General features: G+C 38.1%; 2 protein-coding genes across 2 annotated transcripts in view; one reads left to right on the plus strand and one right to left on the minus strand.

Annotated features, from left to right (window-relative positions):
* fancm (FA complementation group M) overlaps positions 1–27,861 on the plus strand; it is a 39,619-nt gene continuing 11,758 nt past the window's right edge. The window contains exons 1-13 of the mRNA XM_066673402.1: positions 1–1,094; positions 1,680–1,852; positions 1,937–2,014; positions 3,254–3,412; positions 17,976–18,107; positions 18,282–18,414; positions 19,800–19,895; positions 19,995–20,087; positions 21,214–21,410; positions 22,420–22,626; positions 22,913–23,153; positions 24,502–24,659; positions 26,447–26,605. Coding sequence (XP_066529499.1) covers positions 452–1,094; positions 1,680–1,852; positions 1,937–2,014; positions 3,254–3,412; positions 17,976–18,107; positions 18,282–18,414; positions 19,800–19,895; positions 19,995–20,087; positions 21,214–21,410; positions 22,420–22,626; positions 22,913–23,153; positions 24,502–24,659; positions 26,447–26,605 — 2,469 coding nt within the window. The 5' untranslated portion in view covers positions 1–451. The remainder of the gene's footprint in view (positions 1,095–1,679; positions 1,853–1,936; positions 2,015–3,253; positions 3,413–17,975; positions 18,108–18,281; positions 18,415–19,799; positions 19,896–19,994; positions 20,088–21,213; positions 21,411–22,419; positions 22,627–22,912; positions 23,154–24,501; positions 24,660–26,446; positions 26,606–27,861) is intronic.
* Positions 6,131–15,913, minus strand: soul3 (heme-binding protein soul3). The gene is made up of 5 exons (XM_066673403.1): positions 15,335–15,913; positions 12,430–12,524; positions 9,025–9,166; positions 8,548–8,731; positions 6,131–8,076 (listed from the first exon to the last, which is right to left on the minus strand). Exons 1-5 carry the CDS (start codon positions 15,582–15,584, stop codon positions 7,905–7,907), a joined length of 843 nt encoding a protein of 280 aa, XP_066529500.1. The 5' UTR covers positions 15,585–15,913; the 3' UTR covers positions 6,131–7,904.

Consider the following 27,861-nt stretch of genomic DNA (forward strand, 5'->3'; position numbering starts at 1 on the left):
AATATATCCAAATTTCCAGTCATTTATGATCCATTATATTACTGTATCAGGAGGAATAATTAATGTTTTTTTTTAAAGTAAACAATGGTGTTAACGGCATGTTCAGCAATTCTTCAACTTCTGAAACATGCCGACAATAATTGGGCAACGAAGCTGTAATAGTCGAGCTGATTCGTATTGGAGATGTGAGAGGTGAAAAGAAAAGCTGTCAGTGTCAAAGCATAGCTTTTCGCTCTAGCCATAGCTTACCATGCGTTTCCGAAACTACCTCGCGTTGCTATTTTTCTGCAGGAGTAACAGCTGGATACGTTAGGTTTGTTTTTTTCAGCTACGTTGCTGTCTGGTTATTCTGCCTCGTTCGACTGTATTTTTCACACTAATTTAACAATGTGTAAATAGAGACTAACGTCTGAACATAACACCGCGGTGTTTGACTTGTTCTCACAACAAAATGAGCAGCGCTCATCAGAGGACATTATTCCAAACGTGGGGTGCGAGTGAATCTGAGAGGACACAAGCCGTAAGAACGGCACCAAGACGACGAAACGCGTGCACAATAAATGACAATGACGGTAGAACCAAGAAGAGGGAAAATGAGAACGCATTACTTCGTGGCTCCCTCTGGACTGCGTTTGGTCAGGGTGTCGGTTCGGTTCGGTCGAATGAGATTCCACAAGAGGACACAGAGCTGGACGATGACCTGTTGCTCATTGCTGCAGATGAGGCTGAAAAGTCCTTGGAGAGCAGTACCGAGGCAGTGACAAATGACCAAAGAGATTCTACAGATGGTAATTTAGATCTTCAAGGCTACGACAGCTCCTCGGGGAAAGTGTGGATCTATCCGACCAATTTCCCAGTCAGGGACTACCAGCTGAAAATGTCAGAGGCTGGCTTGTTCCAAAACACACTTGTGTGCCTGCCCACCGGCCTCGGAAAGACTTTTATAGCTGCTGTGGTCATGTATAATTTTTACCGATGGTATCCTTCTGGGAAGATAGTCTTTATGGCCCCCACCAAGCCCCTTGTGGCTCAGCAGATTGAAGCTTGCTACAAAGTGATGGGGATACCACAGCAGCATATGGCAGAGTTGACAGGTATGTGGTTTCTCTCTTATGTTGTGTGATGGCGGAAACACACATGTTCAAATTCCTGTATTTGCGCTTTTATGAGTGAGCCAAGTGCAGCAGTGCTTCTTCAGTTTTTAAACAGTGTCCACTCTTAGACACCTTGACACACCTACCTCATTGGTCCATCTTGTAGATGTATAATTTACAGACTGTAGCTCATCTGTTGCTGTGCAGTTTGTGCTGGTCATCCTTGAATCCTTCCTCAGTGGACACGGGCCAGTCCAGCAGTGACACAGAGGGCTTTAAGAACTCTAGCCGCCCTGATGTGTCTGATCCACTTGTACCAGCACAACACACACTAACACGTCCAACACCATGCCAATGTCACTGCGACTCTGAGAATGATCCACCACCCACATTATTCCTGCTCTGTGGTGGTCCTAAACATTGAAGAGCAGGGTAAAGAAGAGGTTAAGAATGTATGCAGAGAAACAGCTGGACTACAGTCTGTAACTGTAGAACTACAAAATGCACCTGTACGGTATGGACAGTGATTTAAATTGTAATGTATTAACTCAATAATCTGTTTTCTTTTTTTGTCTTGTTCTTTAGGTAGCACTCCTGCACTGCAGAGGTGTGCGCTGTGGAGATCAAAGCGTATTTTCTTTCTTACTCCACAGGTAATGATCAATGACCTATCGCGAAACACGTGTCCGGGACATAATGTTAAATGCTTGGTTATCGATGAAGCCCACAAAGCATTAGGAAATCACGCCTATTGTCAGGTATTCCTAGGCCGTTTTCTCATTTCTGTCAAGTCGTTATATATATTGCCTATAAACGATGCATATAACCACCCTGTCCTTTAGGTGGTTAGGGAGTTATGGAACCAGACGAAGCAGTTTCGTGTTCTGGCCCTCAGCGCTACACCAGGTGGAGATGTTAAGGTGTGTCATTCTGAATATTTACTAGACATATCTTTGTGAAAAATATTACGTTTTTCAGATATCACACTTGGCATCCTGGCAGACAACATAGCAGGACTGTACTGCAGATGTATCTGTTTACATGTTTGATTGTCAGTGATTTTAGCTTTCTGATAAAGAGTAATATGCCTGTTGTAAATTTCTAACAGTTGATAACCTCACCCAAATGTCAGTGTAAATCTGTGTATGGTTGTTGGGTTTAAGACAACTGTCAGTTATACATGGTTTTATTTTATTTCATGCTTGTGGTAAGTTAAAGTGAAACTCTTTTGACAGGTTTTTTTGTTGAAATTGGTCTTAATATGTGTCTAGATTTGCAGATAACAAATAATCCTACATAAATCTTTTAAATTAATGACTGATTTATCAATTGTTCTAGAGATTTTTTTTATCACTTAATATAACAAATTCTACAAAAAATTTTATTCCACCATCTTCTTTTAGAAGCAAAGTAACAAGAAACAAAAAAATGGACTGCAGAGCACTATTTTGCAACAAAATATAGTCCTGTCTTAACTGGTAATCTAAATTTTACAGTTCCATATCAAAGGTATATTCTGTGTGAAATGTGAAATCTTACAGAAGCCTTGGCTTTACACAATAGCAAGGGGTCTCATAATACTTTATAATTTATAATATTTTGAAGATCAATGTGAAAGTGGGCAAAAAATATGCAGTGCAATAGATCAGTCTGTAATTGTAGAACTACAAAGTGCTCCTGTACAGTCAGCTGAGATAATGGGACAGTGAGCATAACAAATGTTTTTTTGTTTTTTTTGTTTTTTTTTGTTCTTCTTTGGATGATGTGTTGGTGTGTGCTGCATTAGTAAGCACCAATGCCCTTATGCATCTGTTAGTGTGTACATGTTATAATCTGTCTTCACTTTCTAAGGACCAGAATAAGGGCTAGAACATGAGCAGTGTAGCATTGTGAGGACTTTCCCTTGCTGAAATATAGCAAGCAAATGCAAAGCATTAACGAGGGAACACAGTCCCTCTGACCCTTTTAAGGGCCACATAATGAATTATGCTCGGTGCGGGTAAAAAGTGAACAGGATTTATGCCGCTGCATTGCTGCTGTTTTGTCAAAGCGCTCTGGGAACAATTTGTTCCTTGTTAAGAATAATTGGTCCTCAACCAGGATTTGCTTTGATGTGCTTTGTAAATAGGAAAACTGATGTGTCTAATTCTTCATTTTAGGCTGTGCAGCAGATTATCTCCAATCTTCTGATATCTCACATAGAGCTGCGGACAGAAGAAAGCCCAGATATTCAGGCTCACTCTCATCATCGCAGTTTGGAAAAGATTGTTGTCCCATTAGGAGAGTCACTCACAAAATACCAGACTTGGTACTTACAGGTAGGACATGTGGACTCATTATTGTTCATGTAGTCATTCACCACAAAAAAAAATAGTAGTTGTGTAGGCTTCATTATTTTGGCACTGCCTAAGATGTAAGGGTCATTGAAGGCTTTTAACATTACTTGTATATTCATTCATTCATTCATTCATTCATTCTGTGCAAGTGAGAATGTAAGACGTCTGAGTTGACACTTGAGAAAGTCTTTGGAACACTGCAGATTTAAAGCAAAAAACGCTTAGGCACTATTATCTCTCTTTTAATATGTTGTTTCTTTGAATGAGCTTCTAAGTGTCCTCTGATTTCTGCATCATTTCTCAAATTTGGTGGTTTCAGTATCCCTTATTGCTCTGGTTTGAAGGATAGGATTGCTTCTGCACACGTGCTGTGTCTAACACAGCTTTTACACAAGAATTCTGGTGAATGTCTAGAGAAACTCTGGAGTATCGCGTCTGGTGATGTCTCAGAGTGGTGTTTCACACATGCAGCTCACAGTGGGAGATTTTCTGTGTCAGGCATGCTCTCGCAGTGGGAAATGAAACATGCTTTAGATGTGGCACACCATCTGTTCAACGCGTACAGGAGGAACATTTCCTGCTCCTTTCTCACATGCCCAAGCTTTTGACTTTACTTGGAGTCTTTACTAAAGTGATACCAGGATAACGCCCAGTGTGGTCGGTGGTCACGTTCACCCATGCAGCTCCTCTGGGTCTATTCCGAAACATTTCTGGATTACAGAGCATGTGAGAAAGGGGCATTAGCATGGTTGAAGACCTACTGTGAAACTGATCAGTGCCTCAACATTTAGGCTGTTTGTACTTCTTTAAATTTATGTGATGCCCCATATGCTTGTTTAAAAAAAGAAGCAGGACATACTTCTTAAATGACAGGTATATACAGGGGCTGGACAATGAAACTGAAACACCTGGTTTTAGACCACAATAATTTATTAGTATGGTGTAGGGCCTCCTTTTGCGACCAATACAGCGTCAATTCATCTTGGGAATGACATATACAAGTCCTTCACAGTGGTCAGAGGGATTTTAAGCCATTCTTCTTGCAGGATAGTGGCCAGGTCACTACGTGATGCTGGTGGAGGAAAACGTTTCCTGACTCGCTCCTCCAAAACACCCCAAAGTGGCTCAATAATATTTAGATCTGGTGCCTGTGCAGGCCATGGGAGATGTTCAACTTCACTTTCATGTTCATCAAACCAATCTTTCACCAGTCTTGCTGTGTGTATTTGTGCATTGTCGTCCTGATACACGGCATCACCTTCAGGATACAACATTTGAACCATTGGATGCACATGGTCTTACTGGTGCAATGTGCAATTAATGAAGATTGGCCAGTCAATCTACGTCCCAACCCTCACCTATGGTCACAAGCTTTGGGTAGTGACCGAAAGAACAAGATCGCGAGTACAAGCGGCTGAAATGAGTTTTCTCTGCAGGGTGTCTGGACTCTCCCTTAGAGACAGGGTTAGGAGCTCGGACATCCGGGAGAGACTCGGAGTGGAGCCGCTGCTCCTCCACGTCGAGAGGAGCCAGTTGAGGTGGTTCGGGCATCTGGTTCGGATGCCTCCTGGACGCCTTCCTGGTGAGGTGTTCCGGGCATGTCCAACGGGGAGGAGGCCCCGGGGCAGACCAAGAACACGCTGGAGAGACTACATGTCTCGACTGGCCTGGGAACGCCTCGGTATACCCCGGAGGAGCTGGAGGCAGTGGCTGGGGAGAGGGAGGTCTGGGTTTCTTTGCTCCGACTGCTTCCCCCGCGACCCAGATCCGGATAAGCGGTGGATAATGGATGGATGGATGGATATATATGTATATATAATTAACAACACCATCCTTTTCTGATTTAGACACATCCTGGCATGTTATAAAAAATAAAAAACAGACAAAAGTTGAAGCTAAATTACAGTGACTCGGTAATACTCTCATCTACACACACAACAGCACAGCAGTTTTAGCATAGTTTTGTTTACATTAATTCAGGTGAGTCTCTTGCTTGCCCCATTACGCTGTTTACACCGGATGGTTGAGGTCTTTGGACGTGAATGGATTTCAGTTAGACTACAACTATGGATTGTTCACTGGACATCACACATGATTTGGGATGTAGATCACTCTCACTGTTGATGTGGTGGTGGTGTATTTACTGTGTATAACGTTGGTGCAAGTGGATCAGACTCAGCAGTGCCGCTGGAGTTTTTAAACACAGTGTCATCTCACTGTCCACTCTATTAAACAGACCTAACTTGTTGATCCACTTTATAATGTAACACAAAAACACCACATTAGTGTCACTACAGTGCTGAGTATCATCTGCCAGCCAAAGCTTATATGCTCTGTGATGGTCCTGACCATTGAAGAACAGGGTGAATGGGTGCTAACAAAGTATGTAGAGTAACAGGTGGAACACAGTCTGTAATTTGTAGAAATGGACAGTGGTACTGTACGGAGCTGAGAGTATAGAAACAGATAGGGCTGTTATAGCTGACTGATGTGTGTTTGTTTTCAGGTTGGTGCTTTTGAATTTATGTGATTGATGGAAAGCTGCAAATCATCTTACATTTTCCATACAAATTTAAATTGATCTGCAGACACGGGGCACAGCAGTGTCAGTTCACACTATTCGTTGCCAACTTGAAGATTATGATTATATCCTTGTAGAATACTTGAGGAAATACAAAAATTACATTTATATTAGGTATGTCACTTGGTTTTATTATTCATTTTTTCAGATACAGGGGTTGTGAAGCATTACATTTTGTGAAGAAATTACACTTAAGGCCGCCGCACACCTAATGAAAAACCACATCACAGTGTCAGGTCGTATCAAATACAGTAGGAAATGCAGTGGTTCTACATTGCATTCTACATAGAAAGCAATCTCAAATTGATAGTGTTTACTCTTGTTTTACACATTTAATAAAAACATCAGGTGTGTGGCAGTCTTTACTACATCACCCAAGGAGAAAACAGAAAACATGACTTATGGAGCACACATTATATATATATATATATAAAATCATTTATTTTATTTTATTCCCTAATTATGCATTGACCATTTATATCATGGTACCTAAATGACATACATAAGACTGAATATTGACGCTCCCCTGAAGTATTTGTAGAATATATGTGTGTGTGTGTGTGTGTGTGTGTGTGTAGAAATGCGTGTGTGTATATATTCTACAAATATAGTTAGAAAATGGCTGTTTCTATACATGTTTATACATGTATAAAAAAAGTAATTCAATTCCAACTTTGTAGTGTGCACACATGCACCTATTTATGTGTATACATTTGAAACATTTTACATTATCACTATGGTAGCACTACAGTCTCTAACAATGTGCATGAAGCAATGCAGGAACAAAAAATTGAGAGGTATCTTAAAGGCTTGTGTGAGCATAGCTTTCACAATGAGGAATGCTGGCTTTCGCAGAGTGGATGTCGCGTTTGATTGTCAGACAGCAGAAGGTTTCATATTTTGGTTTCTCATTTTGATTTTAATTTTTTTTTGATACATTTAGTTCGTTAGGATACAGGAAGGTGTGTTTGAGGGAGCGTGAGAATCATTCCTCTATGACCAAGTTGTTTTTGCATCCCTCACAACTGACTGTACATTAGCTTTCTATATGGAAGCAGCAGTACTGATAAACTACATAAATATACCATATAACATCAAAGGAAACGTCTGTGAAATTTCCTTGGGGAAATGCAGTTCTCTATGGTTGTTTATGTTCAGAAGCTCAGTATCTTTCAAGGTGGAATGCTGTGCTTGAGGGAAAAAACGACTGAAGTTTAGCTCACTTGTATGTTTTTATTCATTGTTTGAATTACCTCAAACTCATTTTTTACTGGAATTGTTTAGTTTTGTATCACATTCAGTCTGTGTTTACGTTCATCCAGTTAGCCATCTCACAAATTTGGAGACATTTCTACCTTAAGTGATGTCCTCATCTCAGTTTGTGCTGTTCCAAGTTTGGAGTTTTCTTCAATGTCTAAAAAAACTTCAGATATCTCTACCCTGAACAGAGAGGGAGAATAAAGTCTAGCATAGGGGCCCGAAACAGTTTTTTAAAACTCATTTACAGACACTGGGTTAGACTGGTTTCGAGCACCCAAACAGACAGGAGATCAAATAAATGGTGGGGAAACATCATCTGAATTTTAGAAAGTTTTTTTTTAAACAATCGTCACCTTTTTATTAAGTATTTTTACTTGCTATTTATAAATTCCAGTCTGTGGAAAGAGTAGTTTTAGTAAGAGGAACAAAGCTACAACCATCAAATGTCATCTGGCCAAGCAGTGTCCATGGACCCTCAAGATCTTGATTGTCCCTTTCAGTGCTTAAAGCCCTCTTGTTCTTGGCCTCTCTGAGAACAGTGTGACTTGGGTGGATTATGAAGGTTAGTTGGTAGAAAATAGTGAACTTTAAGAACAGGTTGTGGGCATAGATATATTTCCTGTGTGGAAAACCTTATTGTCTTTCAAGGAACCAGATTTCATTCTGACGGTTGGCAGCAGCAGGGTTGGTGTAGCCAGCCACAATGAAGGAATCACTGATACAGATTCCTGGAGAATCCAGTAACTCTGCCATGGTGTTAATCTCATTGATGATGGTGATCTCATTTGTGGCACCAGTGAAAGCTCTGGGATTTGGGAAATAAAAATGTGCTGTAAATTATAGGCTATATTTGAACATTTTAATACAAAATATTTCTGAACATTTTTAGCAGTAAGGTATGAAAATGAAGTGTAGTTTGACATTAAAGGCATCATTCTACAGAATGTTTTGGTGTCAGAATTGTTCACAGCATTGATTTAAAAAAAAAAAAAAAAAAAAAAAGACATCCATATCATTTAATGCCAGTCACTGTAGCAATTATTTGCAGGATATTGTAAGTCAACAGCCCTCAGATTTTTCACCTTTAAACTTGTACAAATATGCAGGACACTTGCGCCAGAATACTGTATTGCAAAATGTACTGTCTCATGCAAAGGTTAAGAATTCAGCTGATAGCTTTCATAAACTGCTTCAATTAATAATGACAAATATGCTGAGATAATTACTCCAGTTGAGGGCACTTGGGTTTACATAGTGATCAATATTATAAACTTACCTAGTGTAGACTATGGTAGCTGGCCACTGCTCGATAACGATCTCTGAGTCATTGGGCTGTGGTGGCTGAGCTTGGTGGTTTATGGGCAAATAATATGCTATCGTGACCATTCTGGACAACGTCGTGTGCATCTCATCTGTACGAACCACTGTCACTATAGGAATAGTCATTCCCAGATAAGTGCCTATAAAATACCAGTGGGGGAAATAAGAAACCTTAAGTCACATCAAACAAACTTAAGTTAAGGAACACTTTTTTTTTTTTTTCATAGAAAAGTTGACACACCTTCTAAAAATGCAATAAAAACTGGAATAGTTCTAATTGACTTAAACCTTCAACAGACAATAGGACAAACAATTTTAAATGTTTTCAATGACAAGCTTCCTTCTATTTGTTAAATATGTAGAAATACCCCATCTTTTGTGGAACGAGCGTTTATATGTCTCATAACTGTGTTGAATGTGAGAAGTAAATGACCTAATGAATTCTGCTGGCAGATGTATTTCATTATTCTCATGAAGCCATAGCAGATGCTTTGTTCATATGTGTCCTCCTTGACAGTGATACAGGCCCAGTGTGCTTTCTCATAGTGTCTCTTCTCATAAAGGACATCCCCACACTGCAAAGCAAAAACAAACAAACAATTTTTTTTACATGAATTAATTCTTATTTTAACAAAAATAAAAGAAAAGTGTTGCTCCGTGGAGAGCGTTCTGACATACTGCATCTCTGCGTGGTTCTCCAGCTGTACCACAGCACACAAAAAGACCTTACAGAGGGTCATCATCACAGCGCAGAAGATCATTGGACACTCTGTCCCCTCCCTGGGGGACCTCTACAGCACTCGGTGCCTCAGGAGGGCTTACGCTATTATCAAGGACTGTACACACCTAGGACAATAGCTGTTTGAACTGCTACCCTCAGGCAGACGTTACAGACAACTTAAAACAAGGACAAACAGTTTGAGGGACAGTTTTTACGACAGGGCCATATCTCTGTTAAACAAAAACCAAATAGTTAATGTGTAAACAGATCTGGTTTTGTTTAAACGGGTTCAGTGCAATAACTGATGCTGCTAAAAGTTACACTGTGCAATAAGCGACGCTGCAGTTGTGGATTGTGTACATAGGATAACTTATAGTTAATCATTTATGTTATGCTCTTAAAACTGTTTACTGCTTCCTTAAATAATGCTCTTTTAATCCTTTCTTGTTTTAACTCCTTTTTCTCTTAATTGCACCGGGGGGGGGGGCTGTAACCCAATTTCGTTGTATAAGTAAAATGTAGTTTCATCATCATCATCATTTCATCATCATAAAATATAGTATAGCCTATCAGTGCTGTTAAGGACTGTGTTCTTCAATATGTGCTTGGAGACAGGGCTGGTAATTGGGCTTCCCAGGTTAGCCACCTGATTGATAATTGGCAGTGATCCTGGAATAGCGGAATGCAGAGCAAAACACTGATTTGCAAGTATAAGCAAGCTGCAAATAGTTTAGTTGCGCATGTCCAGTGAGTCATGTGAACTCATGTCTGGGTTGTATTTATTTATATATTTTTAGAAATCCCAAGACATCACAAGAAGGTCTGTTTCCAAGCAAACCCTGTGGCCTTTATTGAAGTATGAATGCAATATGGACCAAAGACCCAACCCAACCTCAGGATTAACTAATCTTCTATTCCACCCGTAATATACATTGCTTTTCTGGAACATAGGTGTGCTTTTATCACCATTTTATGAGCTCTGAATTGATAATACTGTCATTATTAATATATCCATAGTTTTGGTTTTCAAGGAGACATTTTTCTAGCTTCTAATATAATCATCTGTGATTTTTAAGGTGGAGCTGATAGATTAAATGTTGATGTATAGTAAGTCAACTAAAAATCAGTAAAGAGTACATGCAGTAAACATTACTGCTAAAAGAGAACAGGGTTATGATGGAATGGATATTTTTCTAACAGTGTTGAAAAAGCAGTGTCTTGCAGTTTTGTGATCTGCAACTGATGCCCTTCTACCCAACTCTAATTTAAGGCATTGCTACCTGTGGATGATGTGACATTAAAACTCACTGATATGATTTAACATACTCACTAAAGCGCTTGTCATTACTATTATAATATAACACTAATTCTAATATGCACATTTAGACTGATTCAATAACATTGTTAGAATGTAAAAAATTTGTCTAAAGAAATAGGAAACCATGTGTAGCACAGCTCCCTAGAGATAAGCAATGGTGGAATACTGTGGTCAGCTCTATGAGAAATCCATCACAAACAAATGGTGTGACTCTGCTGTCCTTTTCTGTCTTCACTGTTTTGGTGATGGCTAAGAGCAGATTAGAGATTACAGCCATGTTTTCGCTCTGCAGCCACAAAATTGCTCCCATTATCCTGAATATCGCAGGCCAGTTTCTTTGTTTCTGGGATCGTTGTTTGAGAAAATCTTTTCTGTCGAGAAGTACGTTTATCAAAATCCTGTAGCATGGCTTTGACCTCTGGCATCTCAATAGTAGGAACTGGCACCATTCCTCCAAATAAAAATGTGAGTTACACTATTAGTAAGCGCTCACCACTAATTGCAATCACTCTGCTATTTTGCTTCTTTTGCTTTTACTTCAGATACTGCCAACTTTTGTGGTTAAGTCTTGTGTCTGTGTATCCATTCAACTGAACATTTATCTGTAGTCCAGTTCTCAAGCCTAGATACGGTTAATAATAAGGCAGATCTTTGACACTGATTGATCACCGTTTAGCTTCAAATTGTAATGATAATTTTCACTCAAAGTATCATTTTATATTTATTTATCATAGTTCATGTCTGGAACCTGTTCACTTCCTCCCATCCTTTTAAAATCAGCTTTCATCCATTTACCACTTTTACAGCACAATATAAGAATCTTAAACATTACAGATATGAATCATCAGGATTGGCCAAGTAGAAACCCTATTTCCAAAAACTGAGACTCTGTATATATCTAAATAAATACTCTTCACTGTTGTGGTGTCACTGAAAGCACAGAAATGTTCTCTTGAGGGTACCACAACAGTTAGGGCATGTTTATTGTGTCATATTCTATATTAATTGTAGATTTTAAAATTGTGCTGATTTGTAATATGTTGTTTTATTTTAGACATTTCTATAATGAAACATCACGAATACTCACCTCCCCTTCTGGAGGAGAGAATGTAATTTTAAAACCAATATTGTAACTTTTTAATTGTGCATTTACACTGTTTGTACCTTTAGGAACAATAATTTACTTCTCAATCCTGATTCTGAAGGGTTTAAAAACTCCAACAATGCTGTGTCTGATCCATTCATAACAGCACAACACACAAACCACCACCACCATTCTCACTGTAGCGCTGAGGATAATCCACCAGCCTAATACCTGGTGGTCGTGTCGCAGTCACACAGCTCCAGGGACCTGGAGGTTTTGGATTCGAGTCCCGCTCCGGGTGACTGTCTGTGAGGAGTTTGGTGTGTTCTCCCTGCGTCTGCGTGGGTTTCCTCTGGGTGACTGTCTGTGAGGAGTGTGGTGTGTTCTCTCTGTGTCTGCGTGGGTTTCCTCCGGGTGACTGTCTGTGAGGAGTGTGGTGTGTTCTCTCTGTGTCTGCATGGGTTTCCTCCGGGTGCTCCGGTTTCCTCCCACAGTTCAAAAACACACATTGGTAGGTGGATTGGCGACTCAAAAGTGTCCGCAGGTGTGAGTGTGTGTTGCCCTGTGAAGGACTGGCGCCCCCTCCAGGGTGTGTTCCCGCCTTGCGCCCTGTGATTCCAGGTATGCTTCGGATGCACCGCGACCCTGAACTGGATAAGCAGTTACAGATAATGAATGAATGAATGTACCCACTGTGGTGATTGTGCAAACATACCTTCTCTTTGCGAGAGATGAATACATAGGGAACTGACTCTCGAGGGTGTGTGCCATTGTTATTGGATGTTATCTGCTGAATGGGTTCTGCCATATCTGTGAAAGCAAGATGAAGACACATGCTGGCATTCCTGTATATTCTAAATAAATTATGAATTATATCAAAGTAGACATTAAAATGGGAAAACTATTATAATACCCCTTTTGCACAACTTAACACAACTCCCTGGCGTCTTAATAAAACAAGTGTGTTCAAAATACCACAAGGATCAAACACCACAGCACCATTTAGTGAGAGCAGAGCTAGCAGAAATGAGGTTTTAGCTATTTTGTCGCCCTGTTTTTGCTAAGTTGATTTCTTTGAAAAAAAGATACATAAAGACACAGTATTTAAAAACCATTGCAGCATTTGAATAATGGCATTTAAATATATATATATATATATATATATATATATATATATATATATATAAAACACACACTATATATATATTTAGGATAGGTAGGAGAGAACATCACAGTATCACAATCCAATTCAGTGAGCTCTTTACAAAGACTCTAAGCTTAGTAAAGGCAGACAGTAAGGGTATGTGCTTTTTTTTATACACCTGTGACAAAGGGACTGAATGAAACACTTTAATTCAATGGCTAGGAATATATATGCTCCTATATACACAGAATGACCACTGGCTTAGGAACACCTTCCTTGTATTTATTCATTGTCCATTTTATCAGCTCCACTGAACATACAGGAGCACTTTATAGTTCTGCAGTTACAGACTGTAATCTCTCTGTTTCTTTGCATACTATATCATTATTTCACCCTACACTTCAATGGACACAACCCTCACAGGACCATCACAGAACTTGTATGATTTTGGTAGTGGATCATTCTCTGCGCTGCAGTGACACTGACGTGGTGGTGATGTGCTGGGATGAGCGGATCAGACACAGCAGGGCTGCTAGAGTTTTGTGGGTCCTGTGGGTGTCCTGATCATTAAAGGGCAGGGTGAAATTGGATTTAAAATGTATGCAGAGAAACAGATGGACAACACTATGCAATTGTAGGTGTTCCTAATCCAATGATTGTTAAGTGTGTTATTACCCATAAATCATTCACTCATTTTATATGTTGTCAGTAGTAGAATAACTTTGTATTTTTAAAAATCACTATTTTCTTAATTACAACCTACTATTAAAGTATCACAACTGAAGCTTTGATAGGACATACATAAAAACAAATGCTCTTAGACCCACTACATAAACAGAGACATATTGCAGTGTAATTTTACATTTACATAGTATTACAAGATGGAACTTTAAGCTTCACTTGTCCAAGCTGGGTTTCCTGCTAATCCCCACTCAAAGCTCACTCAATCTCTAAGTCTATGTATTAGTGAAAGGTCACAACAAATGTGGTGATCTAACTGCAAAACCTTATCAAAAGTCTCAAACATTACATAAAAAAAAGTTAATCAAATCAATTATATTGTTTCTTTAAGACTTTTCACTTATTAGCCTAGTAGCTTGTGGCAAGTGCATAAGCTTAGGCACATTATGAGCCATCATGATTACTTTGTACTTATTTTCTTGTGTAAATGTGAATATATGGCTTGATTCAAGGGTAATTTCTGTTTTTTCTTATCACACACAACACTGTACATTTGCTGTAGTATTCAATATTTGAAAACACTGAATAATCTTATTGAATGTTGAAAATATACAACTTTATTTACTTTACTATTTACTAGTTTCTTAGTATTTTGTTTCCAAATAAGGCCTGATTTTGAAAAAAAAATAGTTTAGAGATTACTGACCTAGATTTTGTGTGAAAGACCAATTTTATACCTCAGGTTATAGATGATTTCAAACACTATCCAGCTTTGTTTACTTCTGTTCAGAACCATCAGTACTGAACAGTCATGTGCATATCTGTAAGGTTACACAAAATATAAAGGACATTTGGTAATACAGTCTGATTGTTTTTATTTAGTAATTATGTGCATTAATAATTAGTGATATAATATTGACCTTCATTAATTAGCAACATGGATAAGAAGCCATTAATATAGCAATAACAATTTAGAATTGTTTTAACCACATTAATAATAATAATAATAATAATAATAATAATAATAAATGGAATTTTTAAAGTGCTTTTCAGTAACCCAAAGACGCTGTTACAATCAGATGAACACAAAGACAATCACATCCATAACATAGAATTACAATTCTAACATCCATTACAAGCTGTAATGGTATCATGCAGTTAATTGTTGCTTAATATTGACAATGTTAGGATTTCAACTAACCATTTTCTTTCACAAAATGTGAGTTTTAAATCGTGTTTGGGTATGTTTACTTTGCCATTATTGGTACCTTTACATACTAGTCTGTAATATGACAGAACAGCTGTACAGTTACAGTAGTGCTGTGACAGTTTTACTGTTCCTCCAAATGCTAAAAGATGTTCTCACAGACCCAAGGCAGTGTTTACTGTCTCCCAAACACTTTAGCATAATTCGCTGTCCTACATTTGCCAGTCACGCGGCAGTACACTTTCGGTTACATAATGTGCGGCTAGATAACGAGGAAAGACCCGTATTGATTTTAAATGTTTACATCGTTATTAAAGAATCTGGGGTATCGCCAAGCCTGTCAGTACTAACAATGTTGTATATGATCTGTTAAGTGATTCATTTGAGTGATTCGTTTCTCTTTAAAAGATTTTTTTAAAATCTCTGCTTGTCCACACTTCGTAAAACACGACCTACTTTGACCGTTGATATGTAGTGATAGCAGCTGCGTGATTTTATTCTTTTTTTAATTTCAGATAAACAAAGCACCCCTTGACATTTTTGTGTGCTAGCTGTATCATAATTTTGCATATAACTTTATTGTTTTACCTCTCGAAACTTCAACTCGATGTCCACTCCCGACGTTCTGCCAGTAGTGCAGGAGTCTGTCTCCGTCCTCCTCCATCATCTCTCCTTCTTCCAAACTGCCGTTGCCGGAGTCCGAGAGCTGGTCCTCTGAAAAGGACTCCAAGTCTTCCAGCGTGATTATCCCGTTTTGGGGACCTCCAGAACCCTGTCTATCATCAGCTTGGCCCTCACTTCCACCACCGCCATTTAAACTACACCTTCCGCAATCCATGATAGGGTTGAGACGGCTTGGTTGCGGCGATAGAAGTTTAAATATCAAACGAAATCCAACGGCTTTAAAATAACTTGTGTTTAGTTGGTCGACGCGCTTTGCTGTAACTTTAAGTTGCACAAACTAAAACAGGCTCTTCGAGTTTCCTCTGCTCATAATGACTCTTGCTGTTAAACACTCGGCCGTGTAAACACCCAAACCCATTTTCTGTACGCAACGGTACAACAGAGCAAACTTAAACAACGCAGTGTATGTATTAACAGACTATTAACGGAATTAGCGAGCTTGTCTTGTGCACAGCAACGTGCTCAGCTCCGTGTGTTGATGCCTGTGGCAGTGTTCAATGTTTATGAGAGGAGCGGCGAGATGACGTAACAGACATAGGCTCCGCCTCTCTCACGCTGTCCGTATAAAAGCTATAGAGCAGTTTTCACTAACTTTTATGCGTAGTTCTATAAGATCACCTTTTGAAATCTGAACAAATTAAAGATCTACCAGCAAAAATAAGAAGCCAGGCTTAGGCTACTTACAGTTCCCTTACTTCATTAATGTACAGCTGAGTGTTGACTGTGGTGGTACTCAGTGCCTTAAGTACACTGTAAGTGTTAAACAGGTGTTCTGACAAGTTGTGCTATCTATCGATACCTATCCTGCGCATGCACAGACTGACAATGTATTAATTATTTCATGTGTTTTTCATGGTAAATCTATATTCCTCAGGTGCATATTACCATCTTGGTTCATCATTCCAAAACAGTACATGCTGAAGCATATGTGCAAAAAAATTAAACATTTATAAACAATTTATTACCATCATAATTATCTTTCTTATATATTTGCTTATACTTCAGTTGGGAGCATTTTCTGATATCTGTCTTTAAACTTCTGAATGTATGTGTGTGTGTGTTCGGCGTTAGACAGTTGACAACACTAAGTAGTAAAATAATTAGGCATAAAAAAGTCTAGCTCCTTATCGTGATGATCCCATTCATGTCCTGAAACAAACTATTTGAAAGTTAGAGCATAAATGGCAGTTAACTAAACTAGAACTATTCCACATGGCCTGGAAGGATAGCCTCATAGACTACAGAAGGGACACCTGCTCTGCACTTCCAGCTCATCTCACTTTCATGATTGAATTAAATAAGAATAATCCTAGGGATACAGTTATTAACTATAACCCAAATGATGTTAACCCTCAGATACCATCAGTTAGACAGTAATCTCGCAATAGAAACTGTTTCAATAAAGATATGATTTTGTTTTTATAACACATTTTCAATATTTTAGTGTACATTATTTACAGGGTCGTAAATGATGGTCATTACAGGACACTGCTGTCAATTTATTGCACTCAGTTTTAAAGTTAGTTTAAATATATTAATATTGAATAAGCCAGTAGGTTTAGGTTTGTCAGTGGTGTCATGTTTCTTGTTTTTTCTGTTTTTTGTATTGCTCATGTCAATATCGGAATTATATCGTATCGACAGAAACTAAGAAATATATTGTGATATCAATTTTGGCCTTATCGTCAAGCTCTGTATTCACATAAGAACTTATTCCTACAAGTTAACGCCAAGAAATCTTATCAGAAACATGAGCCGCTATTGATGAACGTAAACTAATCTGAGTCTAGGCTACCACAAGTGTTTTATGGGCTAATTTAAGCACAGTAATGTTAATTAATGCCAATAATGTGAGTCTGGATTTTGTAGACTTTCACATTGCGGTCAAGGTAAAACTAAAAACATGACTCAATTTTCAGCTGGAAAACGATTTTGAGGAAAACTGGAAAAAAAATTCCACCATACTGGGAGGGTAAAGAGTAGCACATGCTTCCTTTGAGACTTGTGAAACCTGCTGCAACATTTCTTTAAACCTGTACTAGCTCAACTTTGGACAATTCTACATGCTTGATGATGATACTAACAGCCCGTCAGTTATGTTAATTTACAGAAGCTTATACTAGCTAGCATTTTGTTAAGTGATGGGGAGGAGCCTTTGTTGCTTTCTGTTTTTCCCCTCCAAACATACACTCTGTGGTAAAATATTGGGACTCTGCTATATATTAAAACTGTGTGTTTATGTAAGTTTTATTGAAAATCATAAAAACGAGCAACTAGTTTTCATCCTGCATCTAGTTGTTACATCATATGCATGTACTGTGTACTTGTGCTGTTTTTTCTACTCTTGTATACATCTGTATTCAAAATAACGTTCAGCAGTTTGTCTTAATCCCAACAATATTTGTAATGTGTCTGTAATGCGTATGATTTTTTTTTTTCTTTTCTGAAACTGGGAAAAAAAGATCGAGAGAATACATTATTTGTATTGTGTTATTAAAATTGTAGTAAATTGTGTTATGACATCCCCATTTTCTGTCCTGAAAAGGTTCTGGAGAAGTTCACATCTCGTCTGACACAGATGAGAGTGCTTAGTCATCGTGACATTCGTACTATCACCAAGTACCAGCTCATTCTGGCCCGGGAGCAGTTCAGACGCAACCCACCACCTCATGTCAAGGTACTGTATAATGCAACTAGTAACAGAGCTTAAACTGGCCAATCAATGGATGCTCTGAGCTTACAGATAGTATAAAGTTCAAAAAGCTAGTAATATACTACACATTGGCAGTTCATAATACAATTGCTTGTTTTGAAAGGTAAATGTACTCTATTATTTTTGTCTTTTTGATAGGGAGCCCAGCAGGGTGTGCTTGAGGGAGATTTTGCTCTCTGTATTAGCCTTTACCATGGCTATGAGCTACTGCAGCAGATGGGCCTTAGATCTCTCTTTCTCTTCACACAGAACATCATGTTGGACTCTAAAGGTACTGGCTATATTTGAGCTTGAAGTATTTGATTAACTGTGTGGAGTTTTTGTGTTCTCCCTGTGTCCACATGGGTTTCCTCCGGGTGCTCCGGTTACCTCCCACTGTCAAAAAACACATGTTGGTAAGTGGATTGGTGACTCAGAAGTGCCCATGAGTGTGAATGTATGTGTATGTGTGTGTCATCCTGTGAAGAACTGGTGTCCCCACCTTGTGCCCAGTTTTTCCTTGTAGGCTCAGCACCCACAGCATGGAAAAGTGCTTACAGACTATATGAATTTATGTACGTATGAATAATGTATTTGAATAAGTAATCTGTGTTTATGCTTATGTATGGTCATATATATCACCAGGAAGCAAACTCCATTATCTCCTGTTATTAGAGATAGTGCAATCAGCTCTTATCCTTTAGATTCAGCATCAATGTTCAAATCCACTCCCTCATTAGGTGTCATATACTGTAGATGCCCTTGGTGGTTCAACAATTCCAGATTGTAGTCCAGTTGCTGCCCTGCATGCTTTGTTTGCCCCCATTCACACTTTTATCCAATAGTCAGGACCCCCAATGTACCACCACAGAGCAGTTATTTTTTTGGGTGATGGATCATTCTTAGGGGTGGTGCGGTGGTGCAGCAGTTAGTGTCTGAGTCACGCAGCTCCAGGGAACTGGAGGTTGTGGGCTCGATTCCCGCTCCGGGTGACTGTCTGTGAGGAGTGTGGTGTGGTCTCCCTGTGTCTGCGTGGGTTTCCTCCGGGTGACTGTCTGTGAGGAGTGTGGTGTGTTCTCTCTGTGTCTGCACGGGTTTCCTTCGGGTGCTCCGGTTTCCTTCCACAGTCCAAAAACACACATTGGTAAGAGGATTGGCGATTCAAAAGTGTCCGTAGGTGTGAGTGTGTGAGTGAATGTGTGTGTTGCCCTGTGAAGGACTGGCGCCCTCTCCAGGGTTACAGATAATGGATGTATGGATCATTCTTAACACGGCAGTGACATGCGGTTCTTTGATAGTGTGTGAAACACTCTCATCAGTGGATCAGACAAAGCAGTGCTGCTGGGAGTTTTAGAAACACCTCAGAGTCTAAAACAAGAATCTGTTATTTATTAATAAGATTTCCAATATTTTGTCTGAAACAACTTGAATTTATATTGTAAATATTGCAGTGCTGGATGTGTGTGACCTTCAAGCCCAGTCATGCCATGGTGTTAAATGAAACCTATTATGCAGGAAGAAACCATAGAATGATTCTGTGCAGAAATTTAAGATCTCTGGACCTGTTATATTTTTAAGTGTTTAATCTTTGAAGTCGTGCAATCTGTCTTTATCTCTTGTATAACATACAGTTAATACACAATTATTACTTGCATTTATTTTATTAATATTTTTTAGATTATTCTCGAGCCAGGAATGAACTGCAACGCACCCCTGTCTTTATGGACCTATACAAAGAAATGGAGGCCGTATTTCTCACAACAGCTACCAAAGGTTGCTGCTTCTGTTTTACCAGTCTTTTTGTAAGAATCTTTTAATACCAGTTTCAGTAATTGCAAAGGACTTGAACAGATTGACTCTGTCCATTTATAGGGCCTGGGGAGCAATATATTTACAGTCACCCAAAACTTGAAAAATTGGAAGAGGTGGTACTACAGCACTTCCGTACGTGGTCTGCAAATTCAGGTAAACGACATGCCTTTTTGTGAGCTATGATTTTACGGTATCAGATGTTTCTCTATCTAGTGTTTACTTAATAATGGATTTCCCTTTTGAATCTTGGTCCTCCACATATTTTATGGAGTTTATGGAATAATTATTTAATTCATGTGTAACCACAACTTGTTTTGAGGGGTGCACTGAATATTCGTGAACTGAAATTATGTGGCTGGATATGGCTGGGGAAAAAACGGGGGGAAAAACACTTTAATGATGTTTTTAATGATGCTGTTGGGTCATTAAAACTTGTTGGGTCACATCAGAACATGTTGAAGTTTCCCAGCTTTTATTCAGTTTCAAGCATTCAAGGGAAAATTAACTCCAGAAAGAGTAAAGAACATCAGAGCTGTAGTATTTACAAGCATTACAGCGACACGCAGCTTCTCAGCGTGCATGTGTGCACACACACACACAAACGCACAGTCTCTCTCTCTCGTTCCTCCTTTGTTATTGGCATACAGAAATGTACATTACATTTTCTTTTACTGATTTACTTATGATAATATGGTCAAACTATGGGATATATATAGTTGCAGTGGTGGAAAAAGTGGCAAAAATGAATGAGATACTGAAAAACAAGTCTTTGGAATTCTGCCTTTGACCAAATGTCTCATTTTGTTCGGTTTCATCCAAAAGCATTAATTTCACTGCATCCATACTTGTTTCATTAAAATTTGTGCAACCAAGTTTTTTCTTGCTGCTGGTGCCTGTTGCTCATTTGAGGCTATGTTCTGGATTTCCATAAAGCTGTTTTTGAAAAGAATAGTTATACAAACAAAATTATATAGAAACACTATATCATATATTTCATGATCATATATCACAAGTTGCAGTTAAAATGACATCTACTTATCTTACATTCATGTCTGTAAACACCCAATTTGTAGTGCAGCACATTTCTGATCTGATGTTATTCTTTGTCATATATGTACTCTTGTCCTCAGAACACCTGAATATAAATTTCGCTTTTAATCATGTTTACTTATTTTTTGTATTGAGCTAAAATAATTTGAAATCACAATTCCATCCTTTTGGACATGCTTTGTCAAAATGAACCCCAAAGTGAAATTATAGTTATTTTTGTTTCTTCGAGGCAATTGTTCAGACTCTGGTGAACACTCTGGAGGAATAAACACAAGAGTGATGATATTTTCCTCATTCCGTGAGAGTGTTCAGGAGATTGCAGAGCTTCTTAATCGCCACCAACCCCTCATCAGGGTTATGACCTTTATGGGGCAAGCATCTGCAGGCAAGGGGGTTAGAGGATTCACTCAGAAGGAGCAGCTTGAGGTAAAAACACTAATTAACGTTACAACAAGTGGCATTCATATTTAGTGTATTTCTAAACAGTCTTCAGTGTATCTAAAATCTCTTTAAACATGAACTCTTGTTGTGGCATTCCTGCTTCCTGCATTCTTCTGTATGTGGGCTGGGAGCATTACCCATTATGTTCTATATTATTGAACAGTATAGAAAGGAACTGACAGGAAAGAGCTACGCTATAATTATTTGTTGCAATGTGTAATGATCCCAATAACTACTATGATTAATAGTAATAATAATCATAATAATACTTACTTGTATGGCAAATAAATTCTCATTTATTTATGAGGAAGTCTGATAAACATGATAAATATTACACTTGCTGGACTTTCCTATATTAAAATTGCCAAGAAACCAGGGTGTCCAGTTTAATTTGTGAAGCTGTGAATGCATATTGTCGCTGTCTAATTAAAAACATGTATCTCCAAACATATAGCTTTACAGGAATTTGTACATTACCTTACTTTCAATGGAAGTGAATGTAAAAAGATTTTATTTGAAGCAATTTTTGGAGCATTTCTATTGGTTCACAACGTGAGGGATTAACATTGTGTCCAAATGATGTAGTACACTAAAAATCAGTTAAAAAAATGGAGGCACATGTTTTTAACTGGACAGACGATATTCCAATTAATTACTAAATGCATACAACTTTGTTGATGTTATATTATTTAAAACATTGGTTCCACATTGAATAGAGATTTCAAAATGTATATAGTATGTCTAAATTCCTATTTGACAGCAGAAAAAAAGAGTCTCTTTTCCAATGGAGACATAGTTCTATGTGATGTATTGCTGGCATTAAGTTTAAGGAATTCAGAAGGTGCCTGTAGTTCCAATATCTGAGAAAAGCTGTTATGTATGGAAGTATTTGAATATGTTCTGGAAATGTCCAAAAATGTGTTTAATCGTATTTAGCCAACTGAATATGAATTTTTGTTGGTAGATAATAATAGTTACTTTGAAATGCCCATAGGTGGTGCAGAAGTTCAAAAATGGCGGCTTTAACACGCTGGTGTCAACCTGTGTGGGTGAGGAGGGTCTTGACATTGGTGAAGTAGACCTCATTGTCTGTTTTGATGCTCAAAAAAGTCCTATACGCCTAGTTCAGCGCATGGGCCGCACTGGGCGGCATAGGCATGGGAGAATAGTGGTCATACTGGCTGAAGGACGAGAGGAACGGGTAAGGGGTATTTATTAAGAGACCTGTCTCTTATTGAACAATATGCAGACTATGACAACATACAGTTGAACTGTTGGAAATTTGAATAAAGTAATGTAAGCAGTTTTGTTTTCAAAACGTGCCATTTAATACAAAGAAATCCATAATAAACATGAATTACTTTTTTGTTTTGTTGTTGATTTTTTTTAACATCTTTTAGGGTTATGTATTTATTTAATTATTTATTTATTTTCCTCTGAACATTTTATTTGATGTTACCACTACAACAATTTTATCTTCTCCACAGACTTATAACCAGAGCCAAAGTAACCGACGTAATGTGATTAAATGTATTATGGGGAACAAACACAGCTTCCACATGTTCCCCCACAGCCCCAGGATGCTGCCAGTTGGTTTCACCCCGACATTACACAAAATGCACATAACCTGTGGGAGCTTTGAACATAAAGACACAAGCAGACGGTCTATGAGGGGCAGTGCATCATTCTCCAGGGAGAGACTACATCTGCTAAATCCTTCTGCCCATGGTAAGAGTCTCAGTAAATCAGAGCAAATTACAAATGCTTTCATATAAACTTCTTTTGTTTTGACTATAAAATGTACTCACAATATTCGTCAGGCTTCTTACATGGTCTTTTCCATGTATTATCCACTAAAACTATTGATTCTTGCAATTTTTGATTCAAAGAAATCTAAAAATGTAGTTTGCAGTTTTAGTGTTACAGGGTACGAGTGAAAGAAGTGACTCAAAAAGAGTGTTAAGAAGTTTAATGACGTGGTATTTGCGAGAAAATGGGCAGAATCAGTAGGAAAAGCAGCAGAAATGATCTGACTAAGATGTATGCCGTAAGCTACACAAGAGCCCTATGCCACTGTGAGCATTTATATTTCTGTATTGCTCTGTAATTACACTGCCACAACTTAAACAATGTCCGTTCAACTACTGACTTATCACAGCTGTTGCGGTCTGGTTTGACATGACACACAGTTTAATTTCTGGAGAGGTGCGTGTCAGGCTACAGCATAAGATTCAAGTCGACAGATTGCCTACGGCGTAGGTACAATGCAGAAGTATAAATTGGGCTTTGGATGTTAAATGACAGCCAGACCTTCTGTTTGCCCAGAGGAACAGGGTTTACAAATCTAATTGTGTGACTAAGAGTTGACTGGTTTAAAGGGAACATCCCTGATTGTGGGGAAACTGCAGTTCTCTCTGGTTTGTTTACATTCAGAAGCTCTGTCTTTTAACGACTGTTGTTTCTACGTAGCTGAAGTTTAACTTGTCTGTAAGTTCGTATTCACTGTTTGAATTAACACAGAAGTTTGCAAATCGAGCTGTTCAGTTTTGTAGCACTTCGGTCTGTTTACTTTCTTGTAGTTAGCAGTCTCCCAAATATATACCCAAGTAATCTCTTTTCCTGATTTTCAATGTTTGGGGGTGCTCTTTGCAGAGAGAGAGGAAGCCTTGCATGTCTGACTCAGCCACTTGGCTTTTTTTTACTCGTTCACTGACACTGGGGTTTTTTGTAAACAAATTTGACCAGTTTCCATAACACAGAGGAAACATCTGAATTTTATAAAAAGTGTTTACTTGATTACAATCATCAACGTTGCCTTTAAAGTAACAGTCGTTGGATTTTGATTCAGAAGAGAATGTTAATCGTGTTATCCAGTATATACTCCTGCAGCACAGGCAGTTTTTAGAATGAGAGTGAACATAATTCAGGAGTACGAAGAGGTTACAGAGGGAGGAGACACAGTTCAAGCTACAGAGAATGGCAGTATGAGTTTACTCCATTTAGAAGGGAGAGTTACAATGCATACGCACTTATAGTAGTAGTATTTATTTATTTACTTATTTATTTCACTATTCAGGGGGTGGTGAGCAGGAACGTGTGAAAACAGATGGTTTTCTCACCCCTGCAGAACAAGCTGTATGGGTGACCAACATGAAGCTGTGTGAGAGTGTACCCCAGCCTGTGCTCAAGCAGTCATCTTTCCTTTCCTTTGGGGGTGCAGATCCCCAAACTCAGGTACAGTTGCAAGAACAAAATCATCATCATCATCATCACCATCACCATGCTGAATTATAATAACGTACCTGAATAATTTTGAAAACTTACTTCAGTAATTAAAAATCAATTTGTGTGCATAGTATGGAGAGAGATTAGTTTTAAAATAATTGACAAATACATAAATGTTAATCCACAAATTAAACACAATTATGTTTAATTTGTCACAATTATGTTTCTCTATTCACAAATGAATACATCCCAGTCTGTAAAGTCGAAATCTCAAATTTTAAAATGTACTTGTTAATTGTTGAATGGAGCATTATTTTGTCAACTTACACACCAAGTCAACTTAAGTTACTTACACACACCAGTACAGAGTCATGTTGGAGGCCTTCAGCTGCTTTTAGGCTGCTTGTACACCTGCTTTGTTTGGTCTTAACCTACATAAAAGACGCTGAAGGCTGCCTCTCAGTACGGTCCAAACCAAAGGACCAATATTTGGTTATACCCAAAGAGGTGGTCTCAGTCTGGATCACAATGAACCAATGTTCTGTTTGAGTGCAATGTGAATGTGAAACCACTTTTGTGCATGGTTTGGATTTTCAGACAGATTACAGGTTTTTTATTACAGCTGAGATTTAAATTCAGGCAGTTGGATGGATATGGACATGACCACGTGATTTACTCACTGCCTTCGCTAAAAACTGTGAACTGAAAACTGTGTCATCAGTGAATGTTGTTTCAAATAAAATGTTTCTTAGTGGGTCTGCTACATATTTTTATGTTCAGAGTTGTACATGTTTTTAGGAAGAATAAAATATAACGCCTGTGTCACATCAATTTTTCAACTTTTTAATTTAAACAAGTGAACATTTACAACAGCAAATTTAAATAAAATAATAATAAGTAAATAAATTAGTACATATATATATATATATATATATATATCAATCATAGCATTTTTTTTTTGGCCATCCACAATAATCTCTATTTGTTGTATGTCCCTATCATCCAAGATGCTCCAATAGCGTCAAAAACTTCTTGAAAAGCTCTTGCTCTTCCTTTGATTATGTAGGTAAATTTTTTCAGTGCCATGCAGGATGCCATCTCTCTCATCCATGTATATATAGAGGGTATCTCCACACTTCTCCAAGAGAGGGTTATAATCCTTTTTGCTTGCAAAAGTCTGAAGCCTGTCTTGAGTTAACATTGAAGTCATTTCGATATATACCCAAAACACACAATTTGGCTCGAAGAGAGACCTTCACACAGTAATCTAAGATATTTTTTGAACTATTATTTTTCCAATATATTTGTAATTTTGTGCAATCCCACATTCAATGAAACAGTGTTCCTTTCCCCTCCAGGCATTTAACACAGGTATCTGGAATGCCCGTCCATGCCTTCTCATAAGCTAATTATATTGCAGTAACTTCATTCTTGTACTAATTAATTGGTTCTGAGCCTTTATATATGCCATTTCCCAGTCATTCTCTTTTATATCTTCTACTCTACATGCTTCTAATTTATCTCTTTCAGATTCTTTATCATGTGATAATGAAACAGCATAAAGTAAAGAGATCTGGCCTTTTCCCTATAGATTGTGAAGAATGATGCTTTCAATGTGTGATAGTGGTGGTTCAGATGCAAAACATTCATGTTTTGATATTATAAAATGTCTCAGTTGTAAATTAAAAAAAAAGTTTTTTCGGGACATATGTGATTTTCATTTCTTTTATGAATTCTTGAAATGATGGATGTCATGAGGTATGCTAAGCATATATTTGTTTTATGTGTTATTATAGGACATGGAATTGCAGGGACTAGTTAGAGATCTGTCACTTTGGGAATGGAGACATTGGCAGAATCAGCCTCTTCCCACACACAGAGTGGAGCACTCCAACCGCTGCTTCCATTTCATTGCCGTCATGGACCTAATTGACAGGATGAAACTGGAGGATGAGGTGAGACACGGGTTAAGCACTGAGGAAAGGAAAAGCAAACTGATATGAGGACATGTCATGGTACACCAAACCAAGTATCTCCCTACATTAAAGTTAACCAGTTCATATTTCCAAAGAATAGTTCACAGAAGAAAAATCTAATTTAAACAGTTTTTCCTTCTTCCAAATGTAGTGAAGACACGGGGGGGTTTGTAATTTGCTTATTTGATTTTGAACCTGTGATATGAGCTAATGCAGTTAATAAGTAATATATGCTGCCTTTGGTAACTCATTTTGATAAATAAACACAAAGCAATCAAATTTTGACTAATTTACAACACTTTGGTTTACAAGAAATTTGTGTAAATATGTATGTATGGGGTTTTTGGTTGTTGCTTTTGTTTGTTTGTATGTTGTTTTTTTTGAGTTTAGCCTTGTGACCTTTAGCAGAAAGACTACATGTTAATGCATGGTTTATTTTGAAGCATGTAAGGCTAATAGCTAACTGCATATCTGGACACTTTAAAATGATTTCTTACCAATACTGTGCTACATCCAAAACCGTACCCTGACCTTTGTGTTTAGATTACCAACCGAACTGTGACTTCACTGTCAGAGGGACTGAAATATTTAATACACTAGCAGACAGATGTTTTTGGGCACATTGATTCATTGCCTGTCTGCATACCGGATAAAATTCATTTGTGAAAATCATGAGAAAAAATATATAATTTTAGAATATTTTCCACATGTAATATGACATCTCTACAGCTTTAGGGTTGTAGTTGTGTCAACTTTCTTTTCATTTTCAGCTTTTTAGCAGAAGCTAAATTTAAAAAATTGACTGACTGCTACCACCATGCTTTGCTGAGCATATGGCGGTCTGCTGTGTTGTTTTTGCAGCAAACATACATTTTGGAATTAAATGGAATTTAAATGGAATTTAAATTAAATGGAATTTAAATGGTTTCCGGAAAAAGGTAGCCACGCTTTGATGTATTTCTTTGTAAGAAAAGTTTATTTTAATATAGTGTTACAAATTTATCCCATAGCCCAGACATGGGAAGGATACAGAAAATTGTTTTTAGATTAGTCATATTTCTAGATTGTTCCCCCGCTTTCTTCTGAGGAGAAAACACAGGTCCCCAGTGTTAACCTAAATCCATGTAAAGAAAGCCCACATTTTCAGCTGCCTACTGGATGGAATCAAAGGCTAAAGACAGACATGAGGAGTCTGGACTTACATAAAAAAAAAAGACAAAGTGCAAGTGCGGAAT

This window comes from Hoplias malabaricus, chromosome 1 (genome assembly GCF_029633855.1).
Source record: "Hoplias malabaricus isolate fHopMal1 chromosome 1, fHopMal1.hap1, whole genome shotgun sequence".
In the NCBI taxonomy this organism is placed as follows: Eukaryota; Metazoa; Chordata; class Actinopteri; order Characiformes; family Erythrinidae; genus Hoplias; species Hoplias malabaricus.